General features: G+C 35.3%; 1 protein-coding gene across 1 annotated transcript; it reads left to right on the top strand.

The window, feature by feature from the left end:
• The first annotated feature begins 11,580 nt into the window (after positions 1 to 11,580).
• Positions 11,581 to 13,446, top strand: LOC129739824 (DNA repair protein RAD51 homolog A). The gene is made up of 3 exons (XM_055731354.1): positions 11,581 to 11,825; positions 11,886 to 12,192; positions 12,738 to 13,446. Exons 1-3 carry the CDS (start codon positions 11,733 to 11,735, stop codon positions 13,361 to 13,363), a joined length of 1,026 nt encoding a protein of 341 aa, XP_055587329.1. The 5' UTR covers positions 11,581 to 11,732; the 3' UTR covers positions 13,364 to 13,446.
• Positions 13,447 to 19,275: the final 5,829 nt, after the last annotated feature.

Here is a 19,275-nt window from a genome sequence, read left to right as displayed (position 1 = left end):
ATCAGATGAGATTATCCACGCTACAGCTCTATAGGTGAGATTTTATATTTACGAACCGGTCAAAGGAAGAGACCGGAAAGAGTGTCAATTGCATTAGCATATTCTCAACTTTTTGGAGACATGTAAACGAATTGACTAAACTGCTATACGATTCCACTTTTTTTGGGCTAAATGAATGATAAGAAAACACTCAATACCAACGTGTTTACGATGGTTATTGAAAACGTCTTACTTGTCGATTTGGATTATCATTTTTATTACGATTTCATGTTAGCTGGGGAGCGTCACACGTTTTTTTTATGTGAAGGGGCTCCCCAGGAAATATACCCGTCACCCGAATATGGGTGACGTGGCGACGAACGTGTTATCGGAGCTCGAAAAAATGCGTGCGGCGTCAAAAAAATCAAAGCCTACTTTTCAACAAGATTCCAACGATTCGATTTTCCCACAAAATACAAAATAAACGATTTTAAATAATTTGAGTAAAACAAAAATGTCCAAAATTGGTTTCTTTAGTTATTTTTAATTTTCTAAAAACATGCGATTTTCACTCTCCTTAGAAAATGGGGTAACTTGTAACAAACTTTGTTTTTAATGAAAAATCTTATGAACTCGTATGAAAATTTATAGTTTTCAATATATTTGTGATGGCTTAAAGACCATTACGCATGAAAACCCAATTGCAGTAGTTTTTTGGTCTGTGAAAACTTATTTTCACATTTTTGACTGAAAATAAGGATGCTGCATACATTTAGGGGTTAAATAATACTACGAAAAATTCTACACACAAAAAAAAAATCATTGTAAAATTACTAAATCCGTGGTTTAAATGAACAAAAGGCAACCATATTTTTGAGTCAAATATGTTTTGTTGTTTATAATACCTTACGCATAGCTATTTTACTATGTGCTCAATTTGGCTGCGCATAGTAAATTTGACTGCGTTTTAGTAAAATTGTCAATGAAATGATGCATTGTTTCACTTCGTCCCAAGTAAAATTAATATGTTTCATGGTGAAACTAGTATGTGTTATGATAAAGATTAGGAGGAGCGAGGAGCTTGATATAAATAGTAAAATTACTATGTATGTTTGTTTGTTTATTTGCATGCATGCATTATGACATTATTTGAAACATTAAAATTCACACTTCCGACACACGTCGGTCAATGTTAATGTGTTCCCCGATGCTCTGGAATGATTTTCAAAGTTATGAAACTTTAAAGCAGCTGAAAATTAGTTTTTTAACTCACGGGTTTGATGATTAATGATCCTGAATTAGTGTAAACAACAAGAATGTTTACCATAGTAAAATTATCATACGCACTTATGTTTTTGAGTCAAATATGATTTGTTCTCAAAAGTACGATGTGCGTAGTATTTTGTTGATATGAATTGGTGCCACAATGCCAAAATTACTATGCGGACGGTAGTTGTGATAGAAATTATGATGAAATTATCATGACCATAGTATTTTCGACAACAAACATTGAGAGTTATCGAAAATTACCAGCTACATAGTAATTTCAATATTGTTTCATGCGCACTTTTACATAATCGATGTTAAACTTTTTGTGGTTGAAAATACTATAGCGCTGAAATGGTAAAATTATCATGACAGCGTCTTTGGGATATAACCACTCAATTTTTTTCCGTGTACAAAATTTTTTTTACATCAACAGTGTTGGTATAGGATGATGAAACCAGTGAAAAGTTTCTAGGTAATGTTAGCAAGCCAATCCGTCATACTGGGTAATGTTTTTACGGCATCGATAAATGTTAAAATTTGTACATTTATTGCTCGATTTTTCAAATTTTATATAAAAATAAAAATCTTTAAAAAACTAGCTTAAGATGCGAGAAATTATGTCATCATCATTTTGTAATCATGCATTAAAAGATAACTTTATTACAATACATTACATTAAAAATTGATTCAGTGTGGAGTTATATAAATGTTGCATCTAACACCGCTGTTGCATGATGCCCCGTTTGACGGTATTTACGAATTGACCAAACTGCTTCCGACTCAACTATTTTTGGGCAATGCTAGTCGTAAATGAATGATACAAAATCACTCAATACCAACTTGTTTACGATGGTTATTGTAAATGTCTTAATAATCGATTTGGATTATCATTTCTATTACCATTTCATGTTAGCTGGGTGAATTACTAAACATGTTTTCTTGCCCCTTTGCATTTTACCCTTCTAATACTTTATTATGTGTAGAATTTCCAACTTCTGAATAATCTTTGAATATCAAGATTGAATTAGGCCGGAACAAATTTCAAATCCTTCTTTTGCCACTCGGAGTTGGAACATCGCGAGGGGAGGGGGGGGGGGGGACAATAAAAAATAATGCGAAAAACAAATAAATTTGAATAAATTGCACGAAAGCTTGTATGCAACTAAGTTGCACACAATATTATTGCACAAAACCTAAAAAACAAGGAATTTTTTATCGAAAAATTCAATAAAACCAAGAATGCAGAAGGTGAAATAACTTCCATCTTCCAAATTTTTTTCTTCTTCTTGTAATCTTTTGGATTCTTGATTTTTTTCGAAATTTACATTAAGGGGGGAGTAGGGTCTAACGGGTAAAAAAAACACCATTTTCACGATTTTTTTTAGAGCTATCGTTTAAACAAATGTATTAAAATTTTTTGCATTATATAAAGAATTGTTAAAAGAACATTTAGTAATGTTTTCGTAGAAAAATATTGAAAACAGAGCCGGTGACGGAGCACTTTCGAGGATGCCTTTTAGAAAACAGGATTTGCGGTGGACACTGTATCTCAGCACAGAATCATCTGAAGTCAAAAAATCAGAGCAAAATATTTTTAATAGATGTTTTTCTGGACCCCAACAATTTTATTTCACTTAAAAAAAAAAAAATTATGAAATTTTTGTGGCTGTTTGAAGTAAAAACTACGAAAAACGCGTTTGAAGTTTCTGCTCTTTCTCTCTCTCTTGCAGTATTAGATAAGAGGAGATAAAGGCCTATAATTTCTACAGTTTTGCTTCGATTGACTTGAAAATTTGACACAACATTCTTGAAATGATTTACAATAAGAAAATTAAAAAAAAAAATAAAAATCGATTTTTTGAAAGTGTTAGACCCTACTCCCCCCTTTAATACTTGAAACTTTATTTATTTCCCCCTTCGGGTTTTTAGAAATTTCGAAGGGAGGGGGGGGGGGGTGTGGGTTGACAAAAGAAGGAATTGATATTCACTAAAAATATTATGTCCTCACATTTTTGCGTTCAATTTTCACAGAAATACCTACTTTTAGTAAAAAAAAAATTGAAAAAACACTGTTTTTTATACCGGAAAAATTTTAGAACTTCAATTGGAAAAAGCGGGAATTTGAAAAGGGAAACTCGCTGGCCACCGTTGATACAGACCACCAAAAAGAGAAATTAAATTGAATTTTATTGCATAAGTTTCTTGCAATGTTCGGTTTTGCACTCAATTGTGAAAAAAACTAACTTACTTACAACAATTACAATACACACAAGTTTACACGCATTGCTTCCTCTTCCTTCCCTAGGCGCCCCTGCCCTAGTATTTAACGCTTCAGCCTTGTTTCAAACTTACACAAATCAAGAGAAAAAAAGTGTGATTTCCAACAGGAAGACTCGATCCACAACTTGCCGGTTAAAAGGCGCGCATGCTACCACGGAACCATACTCGATGAATAGGTATATCGACTTTCACTAAATGCTCTTGAAGCAGACACATTGAGGTAGGAAAAGCAACTAGTTGTAGCCTTGTGGCAAAATAAGATATGATCGTTTTTTTTTTCAGAAACGAAAAAATAGATTATTTAGATGTCAAAGTTATATCTGAATAATTAAATAGGTATCTATCTCGTTACGATAGGTTTTCGTGAAAATTTTGATATGCCCTCCTGGTCGAGATTGTAATAAGAGTTCTTGTTGAAACATCTAATCTTAATAAATAATAATTTTGTTAAAATTTTATTGGAAAGGGTTAAGCATTTGAATTAGCTCCTTTAGAAAATATGCATACCGTCAATCAAAATGGATAGGGACAAACAATTGAAAAATTATATAATTATTATACTTTTATTGGCCAGGAGTTTACCACTAGGTGGCATTCTTAATTATCATGATTTGTGTCATACACAAGTTTTTAAGAATTTCTCTCTGTTTTGAGGATTAGCGTTTCAAGACCTTACACATGAGAATTCAGTTATTAAATTTGCAAAATTAATTTAAAGAATTTGAAATTGTGGTTCATTTCCACTATACTTAATTTGAGCTCATTCAGCTGGTTCATATTACTTTGGATGGAAGAAAATATTTTGCTTTTATATTTACTTACTTTTAGCTCATGGTTCTTATATGTTATCCGAAAAATCGAATTTGAAATTAGCAATTAAACCATCATGAACAGTATCTACATGTAAAAAAAAAATGTAACGTTTCATGAGATTCGAACTCATGTCCTATGAGATGATGACCTACAACTTAACCGCTAAGCCAAAACGTTTAACTAAACTTAATGAATCAGACATCATATGTTTGAATTGGCTGCTATACAATAGAGGAAGCTATAACGACAACTTTCAGTTTATAGCGAGAAATATTTCATCTTTGAATACTTGTACTATTTGCCACAAGGTGGTGCTAGTATATGGGTTGAAAAGAAAAAGTGATGCCAAAAATATTATTTCAAAAAAATATTTTTAATTCAAAATGTAATGGTACAAGTAAAACAACAAATTAAGAATGGTTCTAATATTTGTGGTTTTTCAATATACACCATTTGTTTGAACGCGTTATATAGGAAGACACATAAAAAAAATATCCCGTTGTAGGAAAATTGAATAAAATATATAGACAACTTGCAGATCTAAATTCTCTGACTCTAGTTCTAGTAGTGCCACCTATACTGGGTTGTTCGGGACAGTCTCTAGAACACTCCTGATATAGTGGCTACGAGTTTATATCGAGGTTTTTGAACAACATTTTTCAAACATTGAAATTGCATTTTTTTTTATTTTCAACAAAAAATCTGCATACTGAACTTTAACACCCTATAACTCGCCTCTGACCCTAGTTCTGGTAGTGCCACCTATACTGGGTTGTTCGGGACAGTCTCTAGAACACTCCTGATATAGTGGCTACGAGTTTATATCGAGGTTTTTGAACAACATTTTTCAAACATTGAAATTGCATTTTTTTTATTTTCAACAAAAAATCTGCATACTGAACTTTAACACCCTATAACTCGCCTCTGACCCTAGTTCTGGTAGTGCCACCTATACTGGGTTGTTCGGGACAGTCTCTAGAACACTCCTGATATAGTGGCTACGAGTTTATATCGAGGGTTTTGAACAACATTTTTCAAACATTGAAATTGCATTTTTTTTTATTTTCAACAAAAAATCTGCATACTGAACTTTGAAACCCTATAACTCGCCTCTGACCCTAGTTCTGGTAGTGCCACCTATACTGGGTTGTTCGGGACAGTCTCTAGAACACTCCTGATATAGTGGCTACGAGTTTATATCGAGGTTTTTGAACAACATTTTTCAAACATTGAAATTGCATTTTTTTTTATTTTCAACAAAAAATCTGCATACTGAACTTTAACACCCTATAACTCGCCTCTGACCCTAGTTCTGGTAGTGCCACCTATACTGGGTTGTTCGGGACAGTCTCTAGAACACTCCTGATATAGTGGCTACGAGTTTATATCGAGGTTTATGAACAACATTTTTCAAACATTGAAATTGCATTTTTTTTAATTTTCAACAAAAAATCTGCATACTGAACTTTAACACCCTATAACTCGCCTCTGACCCTAGTTCTGGTAGTGCCACCTATACTGGGTTGTTTGGGACAGTCTCTAGAACACTCCTGATATAGTGGCTACGAGTTTATATCGAGGTTTTTGAACAACATTTTTCAAACATTGAAATTGCATTTTTTTTTTATTTTCAACAAAAAATCTGCATACTGAACTTTAACACCCTATAACTCGCCTCTGACCCTAGTTCTGGTAGTGCCACCTATACTGGGTTGTTCGGGACAGTCTCTAGAACACTCCTGATATAGTGGCTACGAGTTTATATCGAGGTTTTTGAACAACATTTTTCAAACATTGAAATTGCATTTTTTTAAATTTTCAACAAAAAATCTGCATACTGAACTTTGAAACCCTATAACTCGCCTCTGACCCTAGTTCTGGTAGTGCCACCTATACTGGGTTGTTCGGGACAGTCTCTAGAACACTCCTGATATAGTGGCTACGAGTTTATATCGAGGTTTTTGAACAACATTTTTCAAACATTGAAATTGCATTTTTTTTTATTTTCAACGAAAAATCTGCATACTGAACTTTGAAACCCTATAACTCGCCTCTGACCCTAGTTCTGGTAGTGCCACCTATACTGGGTTGTTTGGGACAGTCTCTAGAACACTCCTGATATAGTGACTACGAGTTTATATCGAGGTTTTTGAACAACTTTTTTCAAACATTGAAATTGCTTTTTTTTTTTATTTTCAACAAAAAATCTGCATACTGAACTTTGAAACCCTATAACTCGCCTCTGACCCTAGTTCTGGTAGTGCCACCTATACTGGGTTGTTCGGGACAGTCTCTAGAACACTCCTGATATAGTGGCTACGAGTTTATATCGAGGTTTTTGAACAACATTTTTCAAACATTGAAATTGCATTTTTTTTTATTTTCAACAAAAAATCTGCATACTGAACTTTGAAACCCTATAACTCGCCTCTGACCCTAGTTCTGGTTGTGCCACCTATACTGGGTTGTTCGGGACAGTCTCTAGAACACTCCTGATATAGTGGCTACGAGTTTATATCGAGGTTTTTGAACAACATTTTTCAAACATTGAAATTGCATTTTTTTTTATTTTCAACAAAAAATCTGCATACTGAACTTTGAAACCCTATAACTCGCCTCTGACCCTAGTTCTGGTTGTGCCACCTATACTGGGTTGTTCGGAACAGTCTCTAGAACACTCCTGATATAGTGGCTACGAGTTTATATCGAGGTTTTTGAACAACATTTTTCAAACATTGAAATTGCATTTTTTTTTATTTTCAACAAAAAATCTGCATACTGAACTTTGAAACCCTATAACTCGCCTCTGACCCTAGTTCTGGTTGTGCCACCTATACTGGGTTGTTCGGGACAGTCTCTAGAACACTCCTGATATAGTGGCTACGAGTTTATATCGAGGTTTTTGAACAACATTTTTCAAACATTGAAATTGCATTTTTTTTTTATTTTCAACGAAAAATCTGCATACTGAACTTTGAAACCCTATAACTCGCCTCTGACCCTAGTTCTGGTAGTGCCACCTATACTGGGTTGTTTGGGACAGTCTCTAGAACACTCCTGATATAGTGGCTACGAGTTTATATCGAGGTTTTTGAACAACTTTTTTCAAACATTGAAATTGCATTTTTTTTTATTTTCAACAAAAAATCTGCATACTGAACTTTGAAACACTATAACTCGCCTCTGACCCTAGTTCTGGTAGTGCCACCTATACTGGGTTGTTCGGGACAGTCTCTAGAACACTCCTGATATAGTGGCTACGAGTTTATATCGAGGTTTTTGAACAACATTTTTCAAACATTGAAATTGCATTTTTTTTTTTTATTTTCAACAAAAAATCTGCATACTGAACTTTGAAACCCTATAACTCGCCTCTGACCCTAGTTCTGGTAGTGCCACCTATACTGGGTTGTTCGGGACAGTCTCTAGAACACTCCTGATATAGTGGCTACGAGTTTATATCGAGGCTTTTGAACAACATTTTTCAAACATTGAAATTGCATTTTTTTAAATTTTCAACAAAAAATCTGCATACTGAACTTTAACACCCTATAACTCGCCTCTGACCCTAGTTCTGGTAGTGCCACCTATACTGGGTTGTTCGGGACAGTCTCTAGAACACTCCTGATATAGTGGCTACGAGTTTATATCGAGGTTTTTGAACAACATTTTTCAAACATTGAAATTGCATTTTTTTAAATTTTCAACAAAAAATCTGCATACTGAACTTTGAAACCCTATAACTCGCCTCTGACCCTAGTTTTGGTAGTGCCACCTATACTGAGTTGTTCGAGACAGTCTCTAGAACACTCCTGATATAGTGGCTACGAGTTTATATCGAGGTTTTTGAACAACTTTTTTCAAACATTGAAATTGCATTTTTTTTATTTTCAACAAAAAATCTGCATACTGAACTTTGAAACCCTATAACTCGCCTCTGACCCTAGTTCTGGTAGTGCCACCTATACTGGGTTGTTCGGGACAGTCTCTAGAACACTCCTGATATAGTGGCTACGAGTTTATATCGAGGTTTTTGAACAACATTTTTCAAACATTGAAATTGCATTTTTTTTTATTTTCAATAAAAAATCTGCATACTGAACTTTGAAACCCTATAACTCGCCTCTGACCCTAGTTCTGGTAGTGCCACCTATACTGGGTTGTTCGGGACAGTCTCTAGAACACTCCTGATATAGTGGCTACGAGTTTATATCGAGGTTTTTGAACAACTTTTTTCAAACATTGAAATTGCATTTTTTTATTATTTTCAACAAAAAATCTGCATACTGAACTTTGAAACCCTATAACTCGCCTCTGACCCTAGTTTTGGTAGTGCCACCTATACTGGGTTGTTCGAGACAGTCTCTAGAACACTCCTGATATAGTGGCTACGAGTTTATATCGAGGTTTTTGAACAACTTTTTTCAAACATTGAAATTGCATTTTTTTTTATTTTCAACAAAAAATCTGCATACTGAACTTTGAAACCCTATAACTCGCCTCTGACCCTAGTTCTGGTAGTGCCACCTATACTGGGTTGTTCGGGACAGTCTCTAGAACACTCCTGATATAGTGGCTACGAGTTTATATCGAGGTTTTTGAACAACATTTTTCAAACATTGAAATTGCATTTTTTTTATTTTCAACGAAAAATCTGCATACTGAACTTTGAAACCCTATAACTCGCCTCTGACCCTAGTTCTGGTAGTGCCACCTATACTGGGTTGTTCGGGACAGTCTCTAGAACACTCCTGATATAGTGGCTACGAGTTTATATCGAGGTTTTTGAACAACATTTTTCAAACATTGAAATTGCATTTTTTTAAATTTTCAACAAAAAATCTGCATACTGAACTTTAACACCCTATAACTCGCCTCTGACCCTAGTTCTGGTAGTGCCACCTATACTGGGTTGTTCGGGACAGTCTCGAGAACACTTCTGATATAGTGGCTACGAGTTTATATCGAGGTTTTTGAACAACATTTTTCAAACATTGAAATTGCATTTTTTTTTATTTTCAACAAAAAATCTGCATACTGAACTTTGAAACCCTATAACTCGCCTCTGACCCTAGTTCTGGTAGTGCCACCTATACTGAGTTGTTCGGGACAGTCTCTAGAACACTCCTGATATAGTGGCTACGAGTTTATATCGAGGTTTTTGAACAACTTTTTTCAAACATTGAAATTGCATTTTTTTTTTTTTTTTTCAACAAAAAATCTGCATACTGAACTTTGAAACCCTATAACTCGCCTCTGACCCTAGTTCTGGTAGTGCCACCTATACTGGGTTGTTCGGGACAGTCTCTAGAACACTCCTGATATAGTGGCTACGAGTTTATATCGAGGTTTTTGAACAACATTTTTCAAACATTGAAATTGCATTTTTTTTTTATTTTCAACAAAAAATCTACATACTGAACTTTGAAACCCTATAACTCGCCTCTGACCCTAGTTCTGGTAGTGCCACCTATACTGGGTTGTTCGGGACAGTCTCTAGAACACTCCTGATATAGTGGCTACGAGTTTATATCGAGGTTTTTGAACAACATTTTTCAAACATTGAAATTGCATTTTTTTTTATTTTCAACGAAAAATCTGCATACTGAACTTTGAAACCCTATAACTCGCCTCTGACCCTAGTTCTGGTAGTGCCACCTATACTGGGTTGTTCGAGACAGTCTCTAGAACACTCCTGATATAGTGGCTACGAGTTTATATCGAGGTTTTTGAACAACATTTTTCAAACATTGAAATTGCATTTTTTTTTATTTTCAACAAAAAATCTGCATACTGAACTTTCAAACCCTATAACTCGCCTCTGACCCTAGTTCTGGTAGTGCCACCTATACTGGGTTGTTCGGGTCAGTCTCTAGAACACTCCTGATATAGTGGCTACGAGTTTATATCGAGGTTTTTGAACAACATTTTTCAAACATTGAAATTGCATTTTTTTTTATTTTCAACGAAAAATCTGCATACTGAACTTTGAAACCCTATAACTCGCCTCCGACCCTAGTTCTGGTAGTGCCACCTATACTGGGTTGTTCGGGACAGTCTCTAGAACACTCCTGATATAGTGGCTACGAGTTTATATCGAGGTTTTTGAACAACATTTTTCAAACATTGAAATTGCATTTTTTTTTATTTTCAACAAAAAATCTGCATACTGAACTTTGAAACACTATAACTCGCCTCTGACCCTAGTTCTGGTAGTGCCACCTATACTGGGTTGTTCGGGACAGTCTCTAGAACACTCCTGATATAGTGGCTACGAGTTTATATCGAGGTTTTTGAACAACATTTTTCAAACATTGAAATTGCATTTTTTTTTATTTTCAACAAAAAATCTGCATACTGAACTTTGAAACCCTATAACTCGCCTCTGACCCTAGTTCTGGTAGTGCCACCTATACTGGGTTGTTCGGGACAGTCTCTAGAACACTCCTGATATAGTGGCTACGAGTTTATATCGAGGTTTTTGAACAACATTTTTCAAACATTGAAATTGCATTTTTTTTTATTTTCAACGAAAAATCTGCATACTGAACTTTGAAACCCTATAACTCGCCTCTGACCCTAGTTCTGGTAGTGCCACCTATACTGGGTTGTTCGGGACAGTCTCTAGAACACTCCTGATATAGTGACTACGAGTTTATATCGAGGTTTTTGAACAACTTTTTTCAAACATTGAAATTGCATTTTTTTTTTATTTTCAACAAAAAATCTGCATACTGAACTTTGAAACCCTATAACTCGCCTCTGACCCTAGTTCTGGTAGTGCCACCTATACTGGGTTGTTCGGGACAGTCTCTAGAACACTCCTGATATAGTGGCTACGAGTTTATATCGAGGTTTTTGAACAACATTTTTCAAACATTGAAATTGCATTTTTTTTTATTTTCAACAAAAAATCTGCATACTGAACTTTGAAACCCTATAACTCGCCTCTGACCGGTATAGTGCCACTTTTACTAGGTGGCCCAGTTAATTTAATACATAGAATATTGCAAATTCTGTACATCGCATTTATCTGTTATTTGAATTGCTTTACTTTTTGTTTACATTTCATACAATTTGGCAGCACTGCTCGATTTTATGGAATTATTTCAGGGCTTTTGAAATGTTTCGCCGTTGTACCTAACTTCACAGCGGTCCGAACAACCCCATCTATCGAAGACTAGCAACGGCTCGCAACGACAAATAGTCTGATCTAGATCAGTTCATGTATGATTGTTTGACATCGCGCGTAAATTGAATCGCGACATAACACGATCGCTGCAACTGAATTTAAAGATTCAAACGTATTCCTTAAAAAAAGTTGTGTTATTTTTGAATAAACAGTGCATTGAATTATTTCTTTCGCTACCAAATAAAATTGCTGCTCAAACATGGCAGCGCAGAAAGAGAAATCGATTTCCACTGCCGTTACCGCCGAGCAGGAGGAAGACGATTACGGACCCTTGTTGATCAACAAACTTGAGGTAGGTACACACAGGGTACACTACTATTTTTTTTAAATCTGCAACTTACGCATTCTTCAGGTAAATGGCATAACATCCGGGGATTTGAAGAAGCTGGCAGAAGCCGGTTTTCACACAGTCGAAGCGGTTGCTTTCGCACCCAAGAAACAACTGCTAGCCATCAAGGGCATTTCGGAAGCCAAGGCCGACAAAATCCTAATCGAGGCTACCAAACTTGTTCCGATGGGATTCACGACAGCCACCGAGTATCACCAGAAGCGGTCGGAAATTATACAGCTTACCACGGGTTCCAAGGAGCTGGACAAACTGTTGGGTGGAGGTATCGAAACTGGCAGCATCACCGAGCTTTTCGGAGAGTTCAGAACGGGTATGTCAATATAAAAGTTGAGATGTTTGTCTCTACAATTTAGAAACTGCTATATTTCCGCGATCTCAGAGTTTTGTTATCAAATTTGATTGGTTTGGTCGTTAAAATAATACCAATTTCAAAGCAAAGATATAGAAAATGAAAGGGGCAGAAATATGTACGAAAAAAAGGAACTTAAAAAAAGCCTTATTAACTTTAACTCATTCAATGAAGCTTTATTATTGCTATTAGGATTAAAGACATTTTACCATTAGTATGGCTTTCATGTCCAAACAGTTTAAGTTTACATTTCATAGCTTATCCGTAAGTTTACATAATTTGATGAATTTTATAACATTATCTTCTTTATCTGACCTATTCAAAAGAATGGCAAAAATAGAATCTCCTTCCATTCCACATGAGAGGAAAGAAGCTTTGATCAATATAAACATGACCTCACCTAAAGCGACTACTGGCATAGAGTGACTGGACTATCTTCACGTCACGCGCGGCGCAGAATAAGAACCTATAAGTGATCTTTTTTTCCTTTTTTATTCTCCAACCAGGTAAAACCCAGCTATGCCACACACTTGCGGTAACGTGCCAACTGCCGGTGAGTCAGAACGGTGGCGAAGGTAAATGTTTATACATTGACACTGAGGGTACATTTCGGCCAGAAAGATTGCTCGCGGTTGCCGAACGCTACAAACTGGTCGGATCGGATGTCCTGGACAATGTTGCCTACGCACGTGCCTACAATTCGGATCATCAGATGCAGCTGCTGGTGACCGCCTCAGCCATGATGGCTGAATCCCGCTACGCACTATTAATCGTAGACAGCGCAACTGCCCTATTTCGAACGGATTACAGTGGCCGGGGTGAGCTAAACGCTCGGCAGGTCAATTTAGGTAAATTCATGCGAATGCTGTTAAGACTGGCAGACGAATTCGGGGTTGCGGTTATAATTACGAACCAGGTCGTAGCACAGGTAGATGCCGCGGCCATGTTTACGCCGGACCCCAAGAAACCCATCGGTGGACACATTCTTGCCCACGCATCGACGACTCGACTATATCTACGCAAAGGACGAGGAGAAACTCGGATTTGCAAAATTTATGACTCGCCTTGCCTTCCCGAAAGTGAGGCCATGTATGCCATCAACGCAGACGGCATAGGCGATTGCAAGGAATAGATTAATGATCGTTTTGTTGTGTACTTTACTTAATCGACACGAATGAGACAAACTAATGTAAATATATTCTATTCAGTTTTAAATTGTGGTTGCAATTACTTTAAACAACCTTGCAAAATGGAACTTTACGCTTTGTATGACTCAAATAATTTTTGTCAAAGAGAATTTGATTTTGCTGTTCACGAGATGAAAACGTTGGATGGAGCCTTATTTGAATTGGGCTTTGTTTTCTCCTTACATATTCAGCACCAACACGTAAAAAGGGTCTATGTTCATTTATGACGTTCGAGAAAAACGCGTTTGAAAATTTTGCAATCTTTTTTATTTCGCTAATTAAAATTCACGAGGAATCTTCCAAGTCGGTTTTTGTGTTAAGTATAGAGCCGTAGAGCTCATATTGGGCTATTTGAATCCACTGAAAACGGGTTTTGTTTTCTTTGCCTTTTATACCCTTTTCACATGTTGGTGCTCATATGGTTGGTTTTAAGAATCGGATCCTTTTTAACTTTAGTACCCTAGGTTGCAATGCAGATGGTAGGTAAGGATGGATAAGGCCCAATTGTCCCAGTCCGTCGAGCACTATCAACGCTTCCTTCAACTCTAGGGCTCTGTTGCCGCTATTCTATTCTCATGTAAATTTTCCTCTTCTGTCCCCCTATCTATTTTTTCTTTCCGGGTCAGCCGAAAGCTCATAAGCCCAAACTAAAAAACCCCGATTTAATACACTTGATAGTGGATAGTAGCATTTCTTACAGCCTGTAAATTATATTTGGATACATTTAACGCAAAATAAAAAAAAGTAAATTTTGGCATTTTCGTCAAATTTGTCATTATGGAATTTTTTCAATTTTGTAAATTTTTTCAGTTTTGTGCATTTTTTTTCGATTGTGTCAATTTTGTTCATTTTGCAATGTTGTCAATATTGTCAATTTTTCAATTCTGTCAATTATGTCAACTTTGTAATTTTTTTTGGCAACTTTGTCAAATTTATCAAAATGTCATTTTTCAATTTTGTCAATTTACCCATTTTGTTATTTTTATAATTTTTGTCTTTTTTGTCAATTTTGTAATTGTCTCAATTTTAACATTTTTGATAATTTAGTCATTTTGATATTTTGTCAATTTTGACAGTTTTGTCAATTTGCCTAGTTTCAGTTTCAGCATTTTTGTCAATATGTTTTGCAAATTTTGTCAATTTTTCATATTCAATTTAGTTAGAATGTACAAAATTCAATTTTGTTCAATTGGCCAAAAGGGTCTATTTTGACAGATTTTTCTGTTTCATCAATTTCGTCTATATGTTTTATCAATTTTGTCAATTTAATCATTTTTTCGATTTCGTAAAGTTTATCAAAATTGTAAATTTTGTCAATTATTTCGCTTTAGTTTAGTTCGTCAACTTCGTCAATTTTGTAAATTTAGACAATTCGATCAACTTGGACTCTGTCAATTATTTCAAATAAACAATTCTGTCTATATTGCTATTTTGTCCATTTCGACAAATTTGTCTTTTTTCAATTTTGTATTTTTTTCTTTTGATTTCGTCAAATTTGTCAGTTCCGCAATTTCGTTAATTTTGTCAATTTTATCAATTTTGTCGATTTTATCAATTTTGTCAAATATGTCGTTTTTGGCATTTTGTCAAATTTGTTACTTCGACTTTTTTTTCATTTTTTTCGATTTTATCTATTTTGTATTTTTTTTTCAATATAGTCAATTTATTGATTTCGTTTATTTTGTTATTTTTGTGGTTTCTGCCATTTTTATCATTTTCGTTTATTTTCATAATTTTTGTCATTTTAGTGAATTTTGTCATTTTTGGCATTTTTATAACGTTTTAAATATTGGCATTTTTGCTATTTTTGTCAACTTTGTCATTTTTTTAATTTTTGTCTGTTGTTACGTGAACTTTTGGAGTTATTTGAAGCAATCGTACGTTGGAGAGCTCAAAACTGTAATTATTTTTCATTTGGATTAGTTTTAAATTAGGTTAACAAATTTGAAACATATTAAATCCCCTAGTCACTATTTCGTAACAATTGTTTTTTTTATTTTGATTGTTAGTTTAGCCGAATATATACTAGAACAATAAATTGAATGTGCTGATTTAAAGAAATTTGTAACATTTTTATGATTAAATATCTTTTAGAATGACATTTTTATTTCCTGTTCTACTAAGCAGTGGAGCCTATTCTGACAAGTATCTTGATCACTGTGATTATGGTTTCTATATACTTTAAACAGTATTGCAAAATAGCACGCAACATCGTCAATTTTTCAAGATTCTGTCAATTTTAACAATTTTGGTAATTTTGTCAATTTTTACAATTTTGTCAGTTTGTACAACTTGGTCAATTTGTGATTTTTGTAAATTTCGTCTATTTTGTCAATTTTAACCATTTTGTGTATTCAATTTTGTCAATTTGGGAAAAATGGTAATCTTTTACATTTTTTCCGTTTTATCAATTTTGTCAATATGTTTCGTAAGTTTTGTAATTTTTAACATTTTTTTCGATTTGCTCGATTTGTATTGTAATTGTAAATTAAAATTTCGACTCCGTTCGTCTTCCAGTTGTGTTGTAAATTTTGCCAATTCTGTCAATTATGACAACTTAGCAATTTTGTCTATATTGAAATTTTGGTAATTTTAGCTATTTGATAAAAAAAAAATCCGGAGGCTAATTATCAGCGGAAGTCGTGCCTACTATGGACTCCACAAGCAACTGCGGTCGAGAAGACTTAGCCCTCGCACGAAGTGTAACCTATATATGACGCTCACCGGTTGTTCTCTACGGGCACGAGACATGGATATTGCTCGAGGAGGACCTGCGTACACTCGGGGTATTTGAGCGACGAGTGTTAAGAACCATCTTTGGCGGCGTACAGGAGAACGGAGTGTGGAGGCGAAGGATGAACCACGAGCTCGCGCGACTCTACGGCGAACCCAGTATCCACCCAAGCAACCAGAATTCCCTTAAAAAGGTTCCATAGAAGCTTAATCAGCTCTCGTTTGTGTCTGAAGGGAATGCTAATCAGCCCAAAATTAAAGTTCTTAAAGCTACTTTCAAGTTCGTTTAGGTGGCTGTAGAGAACGCTATTCAGCTTCTAAGAGAGTGTCAAGAAACTTCTACGCGCCGAAAAAAAAAATCCGATTGACAGATTGCTCTGACATTCAGTTGTCAGATTGCTAGGTTGCCGGTCTATCATGGTCTATCTCATTGATTTTAATTTTATTGTTTTGATTACAAAAGCTGCTTACGCCTATGAGAATTGAACCGCTGCTCTCTCGGTTGCAATGAAACTCACCAGCCTCTCGACCAATCCAGCAATAGTTAATTGCCACTGTAATTATTAGTATTTAAACTTAATGTCATTTGAGATGATTGAGTGGGTTGGTCAATAGATTGTACCTTATTTCGTTCAAAGGACTTTCAGTACACAATATAAATCATAACAAAAATTCGCATCATCAAAAATTAATTCGAATATCTGAACATTTATAAGAAAATTCGAAAAAATCAGTACAGATATAAACAAAACAAATACCATGACAAGAAATCGACAGACATTTTTGACATGTCGCTTATAATTCCCATATAGGTTCTTTAAAACACCTTCAAGTATCTTAATGGTGCGCTTTAGAATGTTACGCGAACGTTATCGACCTTCTTGAAAAACATTTTTGACATGTCGCTTAAAATTCCCATATAGGTTCTTTAAAACACCTTCAAGTATCATAATGGTGCGCTTTAGAATATTACGCGAACGTTATCGACCTTCTTGAAAAACATTTTTGACATGTCGCCTAGAATTCCCATATAGATTCTTTAAAACACCTTCAAGTATCTTAATGGTGCGCTTTAGAATATTACGCGAACGTCATCGACCTTCTTGAAAAACATTTTTGACATGTCGTTTAGATTTCCCATATAGGTCTTTTAAAACACCTTCAAGTATCTTAATGGTGCGTTTTGGAATATTACGCGAACGTTATCGACCTTCTTGAAAGAAGTTCCATTAAAAGCGCTTAGAAGTTCCCTTATCGATAGTTTAACCTTTCAAAGGGCGATGGAAGTTCCTGAGTAACTTCTACGCGACAAGAGTCACCTGAAGCTCCCGTAAAACATTTTTTCAGCCAAATGTGAACTTCGGAGTTCCATCTTCAAGTAAGAACGTGACTTTTGGTTGCTTGGGCAGGAGGTGGTGAAAGCTGGCCGGATACGCTGGGCGGGCCATGTTGCGAGAATTAATGCCGGACGACTGTCCTGCAAAACAGGTGTTCGCTACGAATCTGGTAGGAACAAGACGAGCGGGGGCGCAACGAGCGAGGTGGTTAAACCAAGTGGAGCGTGATCTGGCGAACGTGGGTTGCCCGAGAAATTGGAGAACGGTTGCCATGGACGGAGTGAATTTTAGGAATTATGTTCGTCAAGTTATGTCGTGAGACGGTATGCAATGTAAATAAAAATAAATAATAGCTATTTGATCAATTTTGTCAATTTGTTCAATTTGATGATTTTTTTTTTAAATTTTGTCAATTTTGACTACTCTGTCAATTTTGACAACTTCTTCAATTTTGTCAAGTAAGTGAATTTTGTCAATTTTGTTAATTTTTTCAATTTTTCAAATTTTGGCAATTTTGTCAATATGTTTTTTTTTTCAATTTTGTCTTTTTTTTGGTTTTGTCAATTTTGTGATATTTTGTATTTTTTATCATTTTTGTCTTTTTGGTCATTTGTGTCATTTTTGCCATTTTGGTCATTTTTGACATTGACACTCTATTTTTTTCTTGGTACCTTCTATCGACCGGCTCACACTTTTTTCAGTCATGATATTGATCAGTTTTTCAAACTTTGTTCCGTTTCTGACAATCTCACGGAAGAAGTCGACATAAAATACCGTTGAAAAATACTGGTAATATGAGCAAAAAATAACGGTCAGTTAAGAACAAAGTTTCATACGATCAACATCTAAATCTCGTTTGTATCTCAGTTATAAAGTTAGAAGTTGTTTAAGTTTGATTACAAGTTTTATTTAGTCCAAACCAAAGTGGAACGGTCCTTCACGTTAGAAGTAAATCAAAATCAATCCGACCTGCATCCGCCTGAAGAATTTTTCGACCCGATCATCCGACGCCCACACTAATCCAACCTTAGACAGTCCACCCGCATTTTGTTCACCGCCCGAACAAACTTATACTTCGTTTATTCTATATTTTTGGTGACTACATCCTCCTCCTTCAATTTCTGCCCCTTTTCCGGCCAATACTTCTCCTTTAAAAGAAGCTGAGGGCAATTTAATAGATAAAGGTGTTTCAAAATTAACAAATTTGATTCATTTTGAGCCACTTTTTTGAGCGTTTTAAATGCAATTTCTGCTGGCAAAATTTGACAATAACGAAGTAAAACTGGTAAAACCATCATGAGATTGAACTTAAAGTATAATCGGTTAGTATAGATCGTAGGTTGCGAGGGGCACATACAAGATAACTTTTTTAGGCTTTTAAAAACAGCAAATTTTTTACAAAATAACCAGCAATTACATACTTTAATATGCTAGGGACCTTGCCACGAGCAGACATGTTATAGGATTCAACTGCTGGAATTTGTTTGAAATAGGGTATTTCATAAGTTTTGTCGTCCATCATACATCATGTGTCCCATAGATTCGGTACCGGCTATACAGCTTACGAGTTCTGGAACTAGCAAAACATTGTTGTTTGAAGTAAAGCCTAGTCCACACTAGGCAACTTGGACTGCGATTTCGGTTGCTGAGATTTGTTTATGTTTACAACTTGGTTGCTGAAGGTCTCCCATATTTGTTGGGAGACTTGAGACGAGACGAGATGCAAATGTAAGTTGCCTAGTGTGGACTAGGCTTAAGGTTTGAATAACACATTACTAAGTAACACT

Source organism: Uranotaenia lowii, chromosome 1, assembly GCF_029784155.1.
Source record: "Uranotaenia lowii strain MFRU-FL chromosome 1, ASM2978415v1, whole genome shotgun sequence".
Classification (NCBI taxonomy): Eukaryota; Metazoa; Arthropoda; class Insecta; order Diptera; family Culicidae; genus Uranotaenia; species Uranotaenia lowii.
This window is presented reverse-complemented; position numbering and strand designations above follow the sequence as displayed.